The 18,037-nt window shown below is 50.4% G+C and overlaps 1 protein-coding gene across 7 annotated transcripts in view; it reads right to left on the bottom strand.

The window, feature by feature from the left end:
- The window catches only part of NTN4 (netrin 4), a 51,156-nt gene extending 34,243 nt beyond the window's left edge, over positions 1-16,913 (bottom strand). Inside the window, exons 1-2 of one of the 7 annotated variants that reach the window (XM_027794242.2) lie at positions 16,706-16,913; positions 12,615-13,144 (exon numbers count right to left, since the gene is read on the bottom strand). In XM_027794242.2, coding sequence (XP_027650043.2) covers positions 12,615-13,144; positions 16,706-16,811 — 636 coding nt within the window. In that variant the 5' untranslated portion in view covers positions 16,812-16,913. Of the gene's footprint in view, positions 1-12,614; positions 16,291-16,705 lie in introns of those variants that run through there. The other 6 variants (XM_055808914.1, XM_027794243.2, XM_055808912.1 and 3 more) reach the window with 6 other exon arrangements.
- Between the last annotated feature and the right edge of the window lie 1,124 nt (positions 16,914-18,037).

The raw sequence follows: 18,037 nt of genomic DNA, 5'->3' as shown, positions 1-18,037 counted from the left end.
TGAGACTGTCTTACTGTACATGTGAGGATGGCTTATTCAAGGTTTGCTGTTGGAAACAAGTCAACAAACAGACATACAGCAGAAATAAAAGCAATAAATATTAAAAACATAACCACATTTTTATTTGGTTATAAATGAAAACCAAGGTGGTAACACTGCATGAAGTGATCTGTGGTTTCTTTCCAAGAGAGACTGGTGGACTCTACCCTATATCATCCATCCTGGATGCATGAAAACACATCTACAAGCACTCTACAATAATGACCAATAGTAATTCACCTATTTGGCTCATGGGCATTTGATAAATTCAGTACGGCTTTATTTGATTTTTGCTGGAGGATTTATTCCTTTCAGTGCATTTTACAGGAACACGGGTAAAAAAATCATAAGAATAAAAAGAATGTAAGGTTTGCTGTCTTCTCCAAATAGATAAGATAGCAAAAGCAATGGGGGACATGCACCACCTTACAAAAGGACATGTGATGTTTAGGGAAGCGTTTAACAGAAACAGCTTTGCATTAGGAGTCTGCAGTGTCTCTCGGTATGCAGGTGTGAAATAAATGTGGCTAACTGGCCTGTATTATGGGGCCCCGTTGAAACTCCACAGCATGGAAGCTATCTGGTTTATTTAATGCAGGGGCCCTCAAACGTTTTAACCAGGGGGCCGGCGCGCGGATGCAGTGGCAGGCAGTCACCTGCGGCTGCTTGGTTCCCCCCCCAAACCCCCGGCAGGTGGGGGCGGGGGGGGTCTGTAAATACCTGGGGCCAGATTGAGGACCCTGGGGGGGCCGTACCCGGCCCGCGGGCCGTAGTTTGAGGACCCCTGATTTAATGCCTGGACAAGGCTCTGAAAATGTAGGCAGTAAAGGCAGTGGTGGAGCTCTGCCAGCACATCCAGGACTTCATCCCTTTGCCTCCCAAAAAGCTTCCCTCGAGCCCAGCAACAGCCGAGGTGAGGCACTGCCTGCCTGGTGCTGGAGCTAAGGCGAAGAGAGCCCTTGTCTCCCACCTCCGGGCTCCAGGATTTCCAGCTGTGTGCCTGGCATTGCCTCACATCTTGTGCCCACGGGTTCTGGCTGTTGCTCGCAGCTGCACACAGCCACAGCACAAGCTAAGCTGCTCTGTGCTATATCTGCTGCTCGGTACCTCTGCCACCCCCAGCCACTGCGTGTCTGCACCCTGTCCCCCCGTGCCTCCCTCCACTGCCAGCCCAGCCTGTCCAACGGCCTAGACCCTCTCGCATTGGGAATACCCAAAAGTGGCAACTGCCTTCAGCCTTGGCTGGACTTGTTCAGAGAAGCTTAGCTGGGAAATTTTATTGGGCCAATTAAGCTTTCCTTCTCAATAGAGGTAAAAGTTAAAAGTAATAATTTCTCTTGGTAAGCATTACGGAAAGCTCACAGCGGGCAATAAAGCTGATTTGTAGGAATGAGTAATTGAAAAAACAGTAATAATGATGCAACACCTATGTGCTCACTGGGTCAGTCTATAACATCAACCTGCAACAGTGTCTGCTTTCAGCATCCACCCACGAAACTGCATTAGGAGCAATAAACCCATCATCACCACAACAGCCTGATTGCACTTTTCTTTTTTTCACCTGCAGATGGAGTTGGATGTAAATTTAGCTGCAGAAATCCAGTGCCAGCCAGGTGCTTCCACTTCAGAGAGGATGTCCTCACACTTCCTTCGCACAGCCCTGCTCGGTCACCCTGCGGTGATGCAGGGAACCTTGGGGTTGAGATTGCTCTGTGCTCGTTCCCCTGTGCCTTCCCAGGAAAGAGCAATTACGCTTATCACCCAACAGCATGTGCAAGAAAGACTGAGGTGAGACTGTCTTATTGCACGTGTGAGGATGGCTTATTCAAGGTTTGCTGTGCCAAGTGGCAAGACACACCCCAGAGCAATAAATCCTATTTGGTACCCATGGGGAGCAGCGACAGTCCTTCCTGCCCTGACACGTTTGGGAAGCCCTTTTTACAGCGGGAAGCCTCAGACACAGGAGCTGCCTGCTTCAACAGGGCTCCCTCAGCCCTGCCAGTGCAGGAGCAACTCAGGCACCCTGTCTATCAGGTGCATGGTCTAACCACCAGACCTAGTACCTACAACAACCAACATATTCCCTGCCCACATACGTCCCCTGAGAGAGACACATACTCTGCAGAAAGGTTTTTCTTGCCTCCCAGTTTCAGTACTGAGGGCTCAACTCCATGCTAGCGTTTACCCTCATGGTCAGTATTTTAGTTTCCAGGGATTTTTTGCATCAGTGTGGTCAACTTCTGCCAAGCTCTCTCCTTGGCTCTTCCTGGAGGGGAGAGCTATGTCTGCAGAGGTCTGTTTTGCTGGCAAAGCCTTCCCGTGTCTTTTAGATTAGTTTCCTACTGAAACAGGCCTTGTGCCATTGCACTGCATGTGTATCTATGCGTCTGTCTGTCAGTCCACCCTAAAAACTTTTGAAACCACTGGCTAACTTCAACCACATTCGGGAGATATATCTTAAAGGATCCTAAAAGTTTTATGAAGACAATCTTGTCCCTTCACAAAATCAAGCCTGGTGGACTCCTCCCCCTGTGAAGAAGGCTGCTAGAGCCACAATGCTGGTACCCTCTATTGGCAAAACAGACTTATCTGATGTATTAACACACCAAGAAAAAGAGCTTTTAAGAGAGAAATCCATGTGCATCTCTGTGCTATGTTCATTGCAATGATCCTAGGCTAAAACAGGACTTTTTGGCAGATGCTGTAAATAATTCACATGGTGTGGGAAGCTCATTGGCTTAAACTGGGCAGGTATCACTCACCAGCTCCTCTAAGACATTTTGTTTTTCTGCCTCTCAGACCAAGTGGACTGCAGGGAAGAAGAGCCTCTCTTTTTCTCACAGAGAGCTCTGACCAGCGCCTGCATGTGCACATTCATGGTGTACACTTCAGCAACACCTGGGTGAAGATGAAACAGCAACAGAGATTGCAAAACCTGCCTTACCATTGCAGAGAGGTGACCATCAGAAACACTAAGAGCACAGTGAGTAGTGGAGCCTGTCTTTTAAGCCACAGTGTGAAGCATTCTGTCCATATACCCAAGCAATGGTGACAGAAACCCGCTGTGTACTACCACCAGCACCCCCTGAGGTCCTTGAGATGCTGGAGAAATGGCACTCCTGCAGCTGTTACGGCTGTTTCATGTATTTCGAAAAAGAACAGCATTTGGCCCATGCCTACAACCCTTCTGCAATCTTTTACAGCACATAAGGCAAATGATCCCTTGTCTCACCATCCAAGAGTGATGCAATCTTACAAAGACTTCAGGAGGAGAATCCAGGTATTTCAATTAACCGGCCCTTGTGGGGGCCTTGCCAAATTAATTTATACCAAGGCAATTTTTATCTTTTTGGAAATTCAAGGCATTCTTCTGCCATTCTCAAAAGTGAGAAGCTGTATGGGAAGAGCTCCTACTCAGGTGCAGCAGCTGGCTGGTGTGGGGCTGTGAAAGGCACAAGGAGAGCTAAGCAAGCACCTTGGGATTTCTCCATGATCCTTGACATCTCTAGCAATAATCAATCAGATGAGAGTCATCTTCTCTTCCCTTCAACACCCTGCCACACAATTTCCTTAGACAAAAATGAAACACTGCTAGGTCACACCTGTCTTCATGCAGACAATGATCACAGAAGTAACAGCCTTACCAGAAAAATCTCTCTCCAGCTCAAAACAACCCAAAAGGTTTGGATTTTTTCACCTCCAGTTAACAGTGCTTCTCCAAGAATTGACAGTTTATTCCACAATGGGTTTATTTTGCCTAATCACTACTTTCACTCATCAGATAGAAACACTCAGTTTCTTGGCTCACAAAACCCTCCAGATGCATGATATCATCAGCTATGCACTATCAAGGAAAATAATTTTGGTTTTTTCTCAGCTTCAGAATCACCGTTTCCAAGGCTACACTATCCTGCATAGGAAAATGAAACAGCATATTTCAGTTGATCATATGAAAAAGTCCTTTGACCCGCCAGTAAGAAAGATGGTATTTAAATACTCTTCCCTCCAGCAATTCCCCTCCTTTCCCTATCCCCACAAAGATTTATGTTCTCAGCCTTGGCCTGCCAGCAGTACCTGTTGTGCATATGGAAGACCAAGAAAACCTGGAGCTACCTCCAAAGAGCCAAACAAAGAACTGGACTTGTTTGTTCACAGGCAGGGCTGTGAGAAAAGCTGGCTCACTCCCCAGAACTGCAGAATAACCCCTTTAACAGCTTCTGAGTGCGACGCACCACTGCAAAAGCCTGCAAAGCAGCAGGTTAGTGTTTCAGTAACTGCAATAGTACTAAGGATCAAGGGGATTTCTTTCAGCCTCAGAGTAACCTGATTTCATGAATCTTTTTCAGTTGCTCTTCTCTATAGTGAAAAGGCTTTGTGTCTATAGAACCGGCTGCTTAAACCATCCAGTTACCGTGACCTACGCTTAATTTTAGGAAAAAGAACACCTGTCTGAAATACATGCAAATATGCACTGTCAAAAGGGTCATGAGAAATGGCACCCATCTTTCAACTCATGGCTATAGATTTTGACCACAGCAATGAGGGATGCTGTGGGGAGACTGGTGATAGAGAGTCATGGCATGTGTCTAGTAAGTTTGTTTTTGGACATTAACTTCTTTTCTTCCTGGAAATGTTGCCCAGGGAGAATTTGAGGACTTCAATTTGCGTAGGATTTTGAACAGTGGTAGACCGGATATCTCATGCCAACGCCCATTGTGTGTGATGATTAATCTCAGATTAAGTCCCCATGAGCTTTTGATCCAAAACTTCTGAGATGTGTCAATTCACTGCTTTAGGTTACACGCTTCCCCTGTAACCAGTTGTATCCAGGATTCCCAAAGAGAAACATGGCAGCCCCACTTTCCAGCCAGTGAACTGGAGCTGAATAAGTGAGCCAGTCCTCTCTCCATGACAAAAATGAACTGTGAAATGAAGCAGTGGGGTGCAGTGCCTGAAGAGAGACTCTGGCTGCACTGCTAAAATCCTGTGGCACTTTTCTCAAGGGAAGCAATAGCCCTGCTAACGAGGCCAGATGCCAGTTTAGAGAATTAAATTCTGCCTACCCAAATTCCTCGTTTCATGTGGGTACAGTGCTCTTCACTTCCTACATAAGAAGTTTGGAAAGGGTCTCCTGCAGCCCTGGGACCCATTCCCTCCTGCTGTTGGCAGCCTACAATATACCCCTTTTCACAGACTGGTCAAGCTCCCTCCGAGGAATAATTTGTTTTAGCCATAATTGGAGGCTGATCCAGAAGCCCTGATCCGCAGTTGTTAGAAACTTGCCGTTCTAAACGGGGGACTGCCGATACGCACTGTTAAACACTGGCTGTGCTCCATCCCAGAGGCGGCTGCAATTCAAGAGCTGGCCAAGCGGAGGGCCAACCTCCAAGTGCCAAAAGCACTGGGAACGCCAGAGAGAAAAGGAGACGATGAGACCTTCCTGTGCACTAGCTGCAATGGGGAGAATTATGCAGACGCTCACCGGGCAGGTTGGAGGAGCATCTCACTCCTCGACCATGCTGGTGCTCCAGAGATGCAGAACACCTGGGAGGTCTGGCAAAAGGACAACTCATTCCTCCAGGACTGCCCATGAGAGAGGGGGAGGTATCTGTCACAACCTGACCCAGAGATCTGGCGGTCTCATTCCTGGTACTCCATGTATGGAAAGCTTAAAAAGCAAGTGCCAGTGCCCAGAAAACAGCAGTTGTGTCGCTCAGCCCTGACGGTGCCTGAACTCTAGAGAGCAAGTATCTTTTATGGTAATATTCTCTGGAGACCAAAGGTTTGTCTCCACATGTACCCAGAGCTGCTCTCAGCTCCTGTCCTCCCAGGCACAGGTAAAACCTAAGTTCAGGTTTCACCTTTTCCCCCGAATCCTCTTTTTGCTGCCCCCTTATTTAAAGGTTCCCACCCTCTGGCCCGCTATGCTAAAGGCAGTGGAAACCCTACGCAGGGCTTGGGAAGACGGGCTTCCCTGCCAGGAGGGAAAGCCTGGGGGCCAAGCCAAGAGATACACCTCCCCACAGCCGTCAGCTGGTGGGGGACAGCATCCTGCTGGTGTGCTGTCGCTGCGATTGCTGCCGTGAGCAGGGAGCCCCGTGCCACGCTGGGTGGCAGGCACACGTCCTGCTTGACTCTCACAAACCCTCCCCAGCCACCCTGCACTGAATAGGCAGCTGCCGCAGCCTGGGATTTCTAGGTTCCTACATAATTTCATTGACTGCAGCCTGACTTTGTTTACGTTGTCTCATTACCTGTTCCCCTAGAAATCATCATTATTCTTGTGCTTATGAAATAATGCCCCCATGTCTTGCTAAACTCACTGATATAATGCAAAGAGCTGGGCTGGGGCTGGCCGTCACCCCCATCACCCCTGGCCCCTAGCTGAACAGACTCTCCTTTGCACGTGGCATTTCTGTGCAGAGCTCAACTATTCCTGCTTTTCCAAAGACAGAATGATAAGGAAGATGCTGTTAAAGGTTGGGGTTTTTTTCCTACAAAAAGCACTTCTACAAAGTGTAGAGATGGGACGTGAAAACATATTTCCCTACCCATGTCCTCACGTGTCCTGAGCACTGCTGAACACCAGCCAGGATCCCTCTTTCCTTCTCATCAAATTGGGCCTTTGTTTTCTGTCTGTGTAGACATCAGTGGCACAGGATGATTAAAAAAGCCATTTTCAGCCTTGTAATGGGCTGATGTCCCAGGCTGCTTTGAGGTTATTCTTGCATTTGCCCAGGTTCTTTGTGGAGTCCCAAGTCCTGCAAGTGACAACTCAAATCTCTCATGACCCATGAGATGAGAGCATTGAAGATGTAGCTTCATTTAAGGACAACAATGATAAGCTTAAAACCCAAGCTTATTCAGGCCTAAAAGACAGGCAAAAAAATGGGTAAAAGCTTCTAGGCTGCAACAGAGTGTTTCTACAACCCAAAATTAGGGCTCCAAAATAAAGAATACCAAGCATCTTTAACTCCTGTTTGTGTCAGCAAGTGTTGCAGTTCCTCTCACTGTGTATCAGGGCCAAAGTTTTGAGTAGCAGGACACAATTTACTTCTCTACACAGCTCATTTCAGGTAGAATCAGTAGGACTGGTGTCCAAATCCTTAAGGAACAGAGGTAGGCTGCATGCAGTAACAGCGCAAGGCAAAACATTTGAAGGTTTTTCTGCTACAGAAGGCACAAGAGATCAATAAAATGCTCAGTAAGACACACACCCTACAGTAAACCAGTGGTATGTGATGTTTCAAAAGTTAAAAGCACGTTAGAATTTGTTGCTGGAATATAGTCAAACTGCAAATACGCCTCTCCTATTAGCAGCAAGCAGCAACAATAGCTGAGGTCTCCAAGTGATTTATTAGCAGTATTCTGAATAGATGAACACTCAAATAAGTTAGTAATTTACTAAAATCTTGTCAAGGAGACTCTGCTTCAGTAAGTCCTTTTATCCTGGAGCTTGTCTAAATGGGGACACTCAGGCGAGCTAATCTGAATTGACCACAGATGGGAATGTAAAGTGAATGAGATAATTGCATTGCAGAGTGGACAGTCACTCTCGCTCACAGTTAAAGAATTAACATCTGCTGAGGGCCCCTTGTTGATGAGCCCTTAACAGTGATCTCAGGCCGAGGATAATTTTAAGATTAGGGTGTAAAAGAAGAAAAATTAATATGATCTGAACCATGGGAGGGAAGACAGCCTTTTATGCATACTAATAAAATTGGCATTCCTGTCTGAGCATGAAACTAAGTTTGTTTCTGCATCTTGTTTACTTAGATCAGATTATGTTTGGCTGGTGAATCCAGTTCTGATTTCCCTTGCAATAATGTGGCTGAAGGGTTACACCCTGTAAAACTGTGGAAATACTCTGGATATGTAGCACACTTGTATAATCCAGGCTAAAATTTGGCCCTAGCCTTTCTGTTAAAACACTGATGACATAAGGCCAGCATTTAAAGGTTTCTGCCTATGCTAAATAAACTGCTGCTGTGAAAAAAATGAATTTACTAAATTAAACATGGGGAAAGTCTTTGGTGGCCCCTCTGCATGCAGCTGATCTGAAATTATTCCTTGATAGGGGAGTTTCTTGTCCCCTTCACAGTGTTGCAAATCTGACCCCTCAAACTGGCAGATGCTTGAAGCTTGATGGAAACCTGGGTTGGCTGTATTGAGGTTTCCTCCTCCTTCCTGCTTCTCCTTCACCCATACTACTGGACGGATCCCATGATGGGGGACAGCCTGGCCCTAGGTGTTGAACAGTAAGTGCTTCTGAAAGCAGTGCCAGCCTGTGGGTGGATTTCTGAGCAGGATGCAGTGAGTGCCTGGGGGATGCCAGGGCAGGAGGCAATCTGCCCTTTTCCTCTGTTCCCTGCTGAGGAGGGGCTCAGTTGTTTTGTTTGGCTCCTGGATCCTTGCAGAGAAGTCATTGCTTTCCTGGCTGCTGAAAGTGGTGGTGATTCTTCTTTGCATGAGGCCAGATTACAACCAGGCTGCTCCGGCATGGGGCTCAGCTTTGCAAAGTCTCTGAGCTGACCCATGAACTCATGCTTACTTCCACGAAGAAAGCCTTTAAGGCCAAACCTGGGGCATCAGTGTAGTGTTCCTGATACCAGTACTGTGCCATGCAGCCTTCAACCTCTGTCCTTTCCTTCCTAATCCCACCCTTGAGCTGTTGATCCTCCAGCTCATGCCTGCTTGAGTGTGAAAGACTCAGATGCATCCAAAGCAGAGGATACCCACACCTTGTGGTTTTGCAGCATCAGTCATAGGTAGCAAAGAAGAGCAGAGACCTGCCAAGTCCCTGCCTAGGTGACCCGACCCACCAGCAGACCTGTCAAGTGCCACACATAGCATGTGACATTACCTCTTCTGGCTCCCACCGCTGTGGTGGCATCCAGCTTGGGTGACCACAGCCACAGTCCCACCCTCTGAGCACAGATTGCTCTCCCAAAGCTCTCCACCACCCCAGTCCCACCACCACAAAGGGAAGCCCAGAGCTGCTCGACTACAGAAGAAAGATGAAAGGCATCTCCCAGAGCCATTTCAGCATCTCTGATTTCTCCACCAGCCCTGAGCTCTGGACCTTTGAAATGAACCCAGAGGCCTGGCAGTGCTTTCTGTGCTATCATAAATCTCCTCAAGATCAACATCATGGCAAACCGTGATGAGGGAGGATTTTTGTCGCAAGAGTTGAACTAGGCATCTAAGGAATGACTCCTGATAACGAGGGCAGAAGAAATGGAAAAAAACTGACCTTTCTTTTCAATGAAAACTGGAGCGGATACAGCTTTGCTCCAAATTAATACAGGTGATTTACTAAAAAGAGGCTGTAAGCCCCTGAGTGAGTACTATGGGCTTCTGCATGCTACTGCCTTGAAACAGGGCTCGCAGGCACCGTAACCATCGGCAGACATGCAGGCGGATCAGCACTGCCTGCTCTTTGCAGGGGGCTAAAGCCAGAAACCACCAGCCCAACCAGCTACTCAGGGCTGTGCCAAGCTCCAGTGACATTTAGGGTGAGCCGACATCTCCCGAGGCCTCCCCTGAGGCAAATTGCTCATCCAAGGGGATGGGCAGCAGTGACCCAGCTTCCAGCAGCACCCAGAGACCTCACAGTCCTGCAAAATCCTGATTCTGTGCCAGGAAATGCACATGTGGCGTTGAAATGTTTGAAGTGGAAGAAAGTGCTACACAGATGGTGTGATACAAGTTTGGATCACGAGTTACAGTAGTTAGATCTCAGTTAAAAAACTCTACAAAGTTTAAAACGTAGTCCAGTTGCAGTTGCAGAATTTATGTTTGTGGTTTAAAAAAACACCCTGGCAACTGAACTGCAATTAAGTACTGCCCTTCAGACCTGGACATTTCAGATGACTGCATATTCGAAGCCACTGTTTCAAGTGAAATTACTGTTTCCATGTGTCTGAAATAAGGTGCTACCAGAAGTGGGAGTAAAGCACAACACAACTCCAAACAGAACACAAAACTCCGATGTTTCTTTAGGTGAGATACATGTTGCTATTGGCAGTTACAAGAATTGCTGGAATGTAGCTCCCTGTAATAAATTAAATGTCATATTTGCTAAGCATCCAGCTTGCCATCTGGTCACCAGACAGTTGCTGTTATTACGTTGCAGGTAAAAAGTGGTGTTTAAGTGCAGGGAACTGCAGTGTGCCACTCAAATAAAATCCTCTAAGCTCCAGCGCCTTGGACTCAACATTTGTTTAAAACCCAGCATAATTACATGCTCTTGACTTTTATAGCTTCTTTGCAATAACACAGGCTAAAGCAATGCCAAAAGAAGAGATCCCACAGGAGCAAGCTAGGTAAATACCCTGTTTTTCCAGCATGCAACTGCGGATGCATCAAACACCAACAAATCCCTTTTCTTTTTGAGATAGGCATTGGTTTCTACACACAAGATGCTGATCATTCTCCCTCATGCATTGCACCAACCTGTAGAGGAGCCAGCCCGAAGCTGGGATTTGCGCAGGTTCTTGCTGGGTGCAGCCCCCATCCTGGTGTGCAGGTACATGACTGGGGTGACCACACTGAAAACTGCACTGGGGTGCTAGCTATGTGGGGCCCAGCACAAACGAAGCAAGTACTGCCCTGAGTGATGCCCTGGATTTGCTGTCCCTGAGAACGATCCCTGGGGAAGCTGAAAAAGGAGCATGCAAGTCAGAGTACCCCAGACATGTCCCACTGGCTGGCCTGAGAGCTACAGATTTCAGTCCCTGCCCTGTGTCACAGGCTGGTATAGTTGTTGGTGTTGGGACACAGAGGCTGGCAGTAGTGCTGAGGGCCTGGAAAATTCCCAGTGGGGTAAATTCAGCCTTTCTTTTTTAGGTCCCACTTTGTAGTGAGCCCCAGTTCAGAACCACAGAGTGGTTTGGGTTGGAAGGGACCTTTAAAGACCACCTAGTCCAGCCCCCTGCCATAGGCAAGGACATCTCCCACTAGATCAGTTTGCTCAAAGCCCCATCTGGCCTGGCCTTGAACACTCCAGGGATGGGGCATCCACAGCTTCTCTGCACAACCTGTTCCTGTGTCTCACCACCCTCATAGTAAAAAAAGTCTTCCTTATATCCAGCCTAAACCAATTTCAGTTTAAAAACCGTCATCTCTTGTCCTGTCAGAACAGGCCCTGCTGAGAAGTCTTTCTCCATCTTTCTCACAAGCCCTTTTAAGTGCTTCACTGTGAAAGGAAGTTCAGGCAGCTTTTTGGGGGCACAAGAAAAGGGAGGCAGGAGAAGAGAGGAAGATAGCACATTCTGTCACCAACCATCTGATTTAAACCTTTTGCTAATGAAATAACTATCCTGGGTCTGTCTGGCAGGTCTGGAGATCCTTGTTTCAGAGCTGACAAGAGCACAGAGCAGCTTCTCCTAGCCGAGATGCAGCTAAGAGACACACTTTGGTGAGCAAACGGCTTTCAGTATTTCTGCAAGGTGGCTTCCTAGCCAGAGCATGGCTAGAGGTGACCCCAAATGATTGCAAAGGGGTCTGAACAGGTGATTTTTCTCAGACATGAATGCTGGTCTCCAAGGACCGGGCTTGCACCTCAAAACCAGTTCTCAGAAGAAACTACCATGATATAATGGAACCCCCGATTCACTAATCAGATTTGCTCCTTGCTCTGTGTTATGTTAGAGGGGAATTTTAAAGTTTGATTAAACTTTCAGACAAGCTCATTAAATTAGGCCACTAGAGGGAGCAGCCTCTAAAAGTCCAGAGCTGGTCACTTGGGGACATGTCCCCACGAGTGGGGACACTGGAGGGAGGACAACCCCACGGCTGTGGCACCCAGGGGAGGTTCTCCAGCACTGCAGGACAGGCTTAGGCACCAAAGGGAACAGTGTTATTGTTAGCACCTCCAAATGCATGACTTATTATCTGCTGTTTCTGACATTGAAAATAATTGCATTTTTTCACATATATTTTTCCTCTTAGCGAATGTAATGTCTTTCTTCTTTTTTTCAAGATCTTTTCACATGACAATAAGTGTGCATAAAAAAAAAAAAAAGACAAAAAGAAAGATGAGGTCTAAGCTTGTTAATTACCTGGCTACTCTGGTTTATGGGAACCATAACTCAATGTGGTCAGCAGCTGTTTTGACTGGTTACACAGTTACTTCTCAGCGAAGGCGGTCATTATTAAAAATTAATCTGGTGACCATTAATCTTAACATACTTGCATTTTGGTCCAAATCAGACTGATTTGCATCCCCCCAAAACCACAAGACTGCAAGATCTTGAGAAGACCATTAAGGGCAATGCTCCCTTTGGCTTTCCTGAGGAATCAGCATCATCTGCCTCATTTGCAGTTGTGTGTGGGGTTTCACTGGGTGAGGGGACAGGAGGTTTTGGAAAAGACAGGAATTAGGAGCTCAGCAAAATGAGTGGCAGGGCAATGCCTACATTACCTAGGAATCAATTGTGCTAATTCATCGAAATAAATTCGATGACAAGGGATGACAGTGCAGTAAAATAAGATGGGTAAATGCCAGAGTGGAGATTGCAGAAGGAAAGGGGGCTGGAGCAAGGGCTTTCTCTTCCCGACCCAGGCAGACCTACCTCTCCTCCGGTGCACGGGAAGGGACTTGAATATCTGGAAGTGCAAATGGCTCCTCTCTGCCTCACATCATCCTCCAGCCCGAAGGTGGCCGAGCAGTTAGCAGCAAAGTATTTGTAAGGCTTCCACGTCTCGCCAAAGTCCTGGGAGCGCTCCAGCACCATGGCGGCCGGCCTGGGCGACTTGAAGACCACAATCAAGTGAGTGAAGTAGAAGGCAGCTTCCAGGTCCAGCCGGATGGTCTCGCGGGGGGCGTCCTGGGCCGCCTGCCACCAGGTGCGGGGCAGGCGGAAGGGGGAGTCGGCCATGGCGGCGGGGGGGTGGGCCAGCCCCGCGTGGGCCCTGCTGCACCGGCCGCAGGTGGGACGCTTGCAGCGGCGCTGGGCATCCTCAGCATAGGCACAGAAGGGCTCGGTGGCATGGCGCCCACAGGCTGTCTCCGTCCGCAGCTCCCGCCCGTGTGCCAGGTTGCCCATCCGAGGGTTGCAGGCCTTTTCGCAGGGGCTGACCGCTCCCACCACGCTGCCCAGACCTGCAAGGCAGAGAGCAGGGGATGACACCCCACGCTGTTGGAAGCAGATACGCCCCATGGCGCACTTCTCAGGGACACTGCCCCTGTCAAGACCACATGCTGACGGTACCTGCCGAGCCCCGGAGGGGCTGAGGGACAGCGTGGAACCGCTGCTCAGCTCTCCCCTCCATGGAGCTCAGTGTGTCTACAACAGCAAAACAAACCAAAAAACCCTCAGGGCTTCCTTGCATTTGGGAAAATCCCTACTAAGAGTTGCAGAGCAGAGCAGTCAGCAGGCAGGACAGATGCCTCCACCTCACCCTCCCACCCCGAGGGACCCAGAGCAGCACTGAGGTTTCACAGGCAGTGACTGTGACCGTGCCACCCTTGCTCCAAGGCCTTCATTGGGATCCAGGTGGTACAAGGGAAGGGGAGAAAAGCACAAGAAAGACGGGCTGCCAGCAACGCTGGGGTAGCCAAGGCAGCATGCTGGTGGGAGGCCAGGAGACGGCTGTGGGGCACAGCATGGCTGCACCCAAGCTCACCATGCAGCAGATTGGGTGTCAGGGTGCAAGAGCTGGTAGGAGTATCTCCTGACACTGATAACCTCAAACCTTTACCCCTTTCCCACCCCTTCATCCCTATGCCAGTTGCCAGTTCTCCCCACAGTCCCAAACTGCTGCCAAGGTCATGGTTGAATTGAAGCATCACTGAAGTTTGGGAAGGCTGTCACTGATGTGTGTAAGAGGGGGGTGTGTGTGTGTGTCGGGAAATAAATAATCCTTGGTCGAAATTATGCTGGCAAGCTGCCTCATAGCTGAGGCTCTGTGGGTTTTGTTCAAGTTTCTCTGGAAGCCTTGTTGATTAAAAAATCCACAGTTAAAGTGTCAAAGAAAAAAAAAATCACCATGGGGTTTGGTGTGAAACCATCTGCAATGTAACCCTCCTGGTGCAGGAATGTTTGATTAGGGGCTCTCCACGTCTTTATTAATAAATGTAACAGTAGGTCAAGGCTGTATTTGATTGACCATAACTGTCTAACATAAAAAGAAAAATAAAGGTTTGATGACTTGGATGTGGGCAGGCCAAACCATCTGAGGTACATAATGTTGCCTTTATCACCTGTCCAATCACACATAGTCAGCTTTGTGCACCAATTATTTTGGCTTCTTCTTGGCACCTCTGTTATGTCCAAAGGTCGTTTCAGTCTAGCATCCAATAAATCCTTTATTTGGAGTTTATTCAGCTTTTGTCTACAGTGTCATAGTTGCAATTAAGCTATATTACACGCTAGCAGAGGCTAACCCTTCAGAGCCTGACAGCATTCCCCACTCCTTCTGCTCCTCAAGAAACCCCCTGGAAAGAAAATATTTCTACCACCAAAGGTCTATACAGGTTTTCTATACCAATTATTCAGAACAGATGTGGACCACTGCTTGGTATGCACCCATTACATAGCACCTCTGAATCCAGCCGCTGGATTTCACCAGCTAAACTGTCTTGCAAAATTTTTAGTGAACAAAAAATGCTCAGTCAAGTTAGCTTCCTATGGAGACCTCGTAAAACCACACCTGAGATGATCTACATTAACTGTGCAGAATACGTTTACCCTAGAAAAGTAAACAAACGTGACTGTAAAATTAATGTAATATCACTTACATCTCCTGAACATCCTTTTCAAAGCGTTGTATAAACATTAACTAACCTACACAGCTCTCCTGAGGGGTAGGTAAGTAAGTGTTATTATCATATTATCAGTTAGGCTTGCCACAAGTTGGTCTAATTTATGTCTTTGGCAGCTTTCCTGGATTCTTTGGCTACGTGTAACACAGCGCAGTTAGCCGCTAAACAAGCAGATGAACATTTACTGCGGTTCTGTCAGTTGCGGGGTTGCAAAGCAGATTTGGGAAGAGGTAAGAAGAACAGTGAGCCCTGTCAGCAGCCCAAGACAGGTCAATATTATTTTTTGCGGTTGTCAGGTCCTTTTGGTTTTTGCACACCACTGATTGCCACCCCGGGGGAGGCAGTGGAGGACCTGCTCAGCAGGGGGTTCCCTGGTGACAGGTGGTGGCAGGGCTCGGTGTAGCTGTCCCTGGGTGGGGGGCAAAGCTCTTCCTGAGGCCAGCCAGGAGGGGTTGGCTACCAAATTTTCGCGTGAGACTCTGGGAGCTGAGAGTATTCAATTGCTCCCAGCTCCTGGTATGCTCCAGCCCCGGTCACACACAGTCACTGACTGCAGTTGTCTTCAGGCCAGGCACAGAGAGTCCTTCTCTTACCTGGGGCCAGGGACCTTGGCTTCAGCAGGATTTGAGAAATGCCGCTGGCACACAGACATGGCTCCCAGGGGCAGGAAGGGGGGTGAGGAAACCCCCTTTGAGAGGGTGTTTGTTTTCACTTGAATGGGAAAGAGTTGCCTGACAGATGCAGAGTACCGCATGTTATGAAAAGTGACAGCTTTCTAGCGTAATGCTGGCTGCCACAGGAATTCAGTAAAAGGACAAATGAGAGCATAAAGATTTCCACGCCACCAGCCACAAGTTCATGACTGCTCTGCTACAGCCCAGGAAAAGGTGCTTTTCCTTACTTGTGCTTAATGAGTCTGCCCAACTAAATACTCCCATTCTACACACTGTACATGCCACCGGACTGGGATCTTCAGTAACGAGAGCACGAAGCGAATGCCATGACTCACCTGTAAAACATCCATGGAAAATCATATGCTTCCTGCTTAAGCATTTTAGCAACACTTGCCTTGTGATGTTTCATTTGTATCTTGTGCCTGATTAAATGTTTATTTCCCATCTGGGTTCGTTTTTTTCTTTTCAAAGAAGAAAACTGGCACTCGGCTCGCAACCAGCCGAGGAAGCGTTATGCAAACTGTTTATGCCCAGTTGTCTCTGCCGCGGAGCGGCAGGACCCCGCAGCGGGCAGATCTGAGCGCAAACTGTCTGTGCTGCGGGAAGGGGCTTTGAAAACGCTTCGGGAAGGGGCTTTGAAAACACTGCCCGCCTCGCCCTGCCCCGCCCGGCCCGCCTGCCGCCTCCGCGCCCCGACGGCTCGGGCACCGCCGCCCCGGAGCGCCTGCGGAGCGGGCAGCGCCCACCCTCCGCGTCCCGCGGCTGCCCCCCGCAGCCGCTCCCCGCAGCGCTCCGCGGCCGGGCCCCGCTCCCGTGTCGCCTCCCGGCTGCCCCGAGCGCAGCCCCCGGGCCGAGCCCGCCCGGCCCCGCCGCCCCCCCGGCCCCGCGCCGCGCCGCGCGCCCGGACCCCTCTTTGTCTGCGGCGCCGCCCCGGCCCGCTCCCGTGCTCCTGCCGCGCACCTACGCACACAGCACGCACGGACACGGGCGCACACAGCACGCACGGACATATATGCGTAGGTACATGCATACGCGCGTGTGTACAGATACGTGCAGACACGGACGTACGCGTGCGTATGCGGCGCGCACACGCGTGTGTGACACCCGATGCGTGCGCGCGCCTATGTACCCGCACACACCCGTGTGCGTGCACACGCGCGGATATACGTGCACGCACGTGTATGTACACACGCGCGTACACACGCACGTACGGCCCCGTATCTACCTCGTACGCCTGCGGAGGACGGAAGACGCCGAGCGCCGGACGGTCGCGACCCACCTGCAGCGGCGGCGGCGCCCAGCAGCAGCGCCAGCCACATCCCGCGCCCCATGGCCGAGCGCCCGCCGCCCGCCCTGCGCGCCCCGCCGCCCCGCGGCGCGACCGGCCCCGCGCGGCATCAGCGCCCCGCGCGGCACCGGCGGGCGGGCGCGCACCGCCCCGCCGCCCGCCGCGCACCGCCCCGCCGCCCGCCGCGCACCGCCCCGCCGCCCGCCGCGCACCGCCCCGCCGCCCGCCGCGCACCGCGCCGCCCCGCCGCCCGCCGCCCGCCGCGCAGCGCCCCGCCGCCGCCCGCCCCGCGCCCCGCCCCGCCGCGCCGCCGCTCTGCCCTCCCCGCCGCCGCAGCCCCGCCGCGGGGGGCGGTTGCCGGTGCGCGGCCAGGCGCGGTACTGCAGCGCAGGGTGCCCCCCGCCCCCCCTGCCGCCCGAGCGGCTCCGCTCGGCAGCCCGAGGCGGGCGGGCCGGTGCCCGGAAGAGGGACCCGCGCCCCGGGGCGGGGGCCTGTCCCGCACCAGCCCCGGGAGGCGCCGGCTGCAGAGCCCGGCGCGCTGTCGGGGCGGAGCGGGGCGAGCGCGGCCGTGAAGCGCAGCCTCCCCGCGGCCCGGCTCCCTCTCACAAGAGCCACCCCAGACCGAGTTGCTACGGGCTTTGGAGACTTTTTTTGGCCCGGTCCTGGCACCTGAAGGACCGACCGGTGGAGCCACGTAAGCATGAGAAGTTTTCCCTGTTGGCAGGACTTGGCGATCTGTGGCTTAGCTCACAGGTTCCAGAGCCCCCAAGTCCCACACGGTCTGGTCGGTTCAACAGCGCCGGTCACCGTACCTCAGCTGGAGTTTTGGGCTCTGAAAACCGGAAAAGGCACAGCTACAGCTATTTTTTGCGGCCAGCCCGTTACCTTTTCAGTTCTCAGCAGAGGGACGTTAGGAAAGCAAGGGCTAAGCGCTTCTGAGCGGTTGCTTTTTTTACTCACCTGAATCTAACCTGGGAAGTGAGAGTGTTGCAAGCCTTACAAAATGTTTAGTACTTCTTTCTCTGCACTTTGAACTTGGATAACTTAAGAACGACTCGGTTTAAAAAACCAGTATGATGGTATCTTAAGACCACCGTGCTGCTTTCTGCAATGGATTTCAAAAATGCCATGCATTCAGGGCTGCTCAGGGTTATATCGTCACCAAAATGCTCCCTGAGAAGTATTTAGTCCATAAACTACTGACAGCAGTCAAACATCTGGCTCACGGGGCGGTGCTGTCTCTATATCTATACCTTAAAAGGTACAGGT

Source organism: Falco peregrinus, chromosome 6 (genome assembly GCF_023634155.1).
Source record: "Falco peregrinus isolate bFalPer1 chromosome 6, bFalPer1.pri, whole genome shotgun sequence".
In the NCBI taxonomy this organism is placed as follows: domain Eukaryota; kingdom Metazoa; phylum Chordata; class Aves; order Falconiformes; family Falconidae; genus Falco; species Falco peregrinus.
Note: the sequence above shows the minus strand (reverse complement) of the source record. Positions and strands in the feature narration are given on the sequence as shown.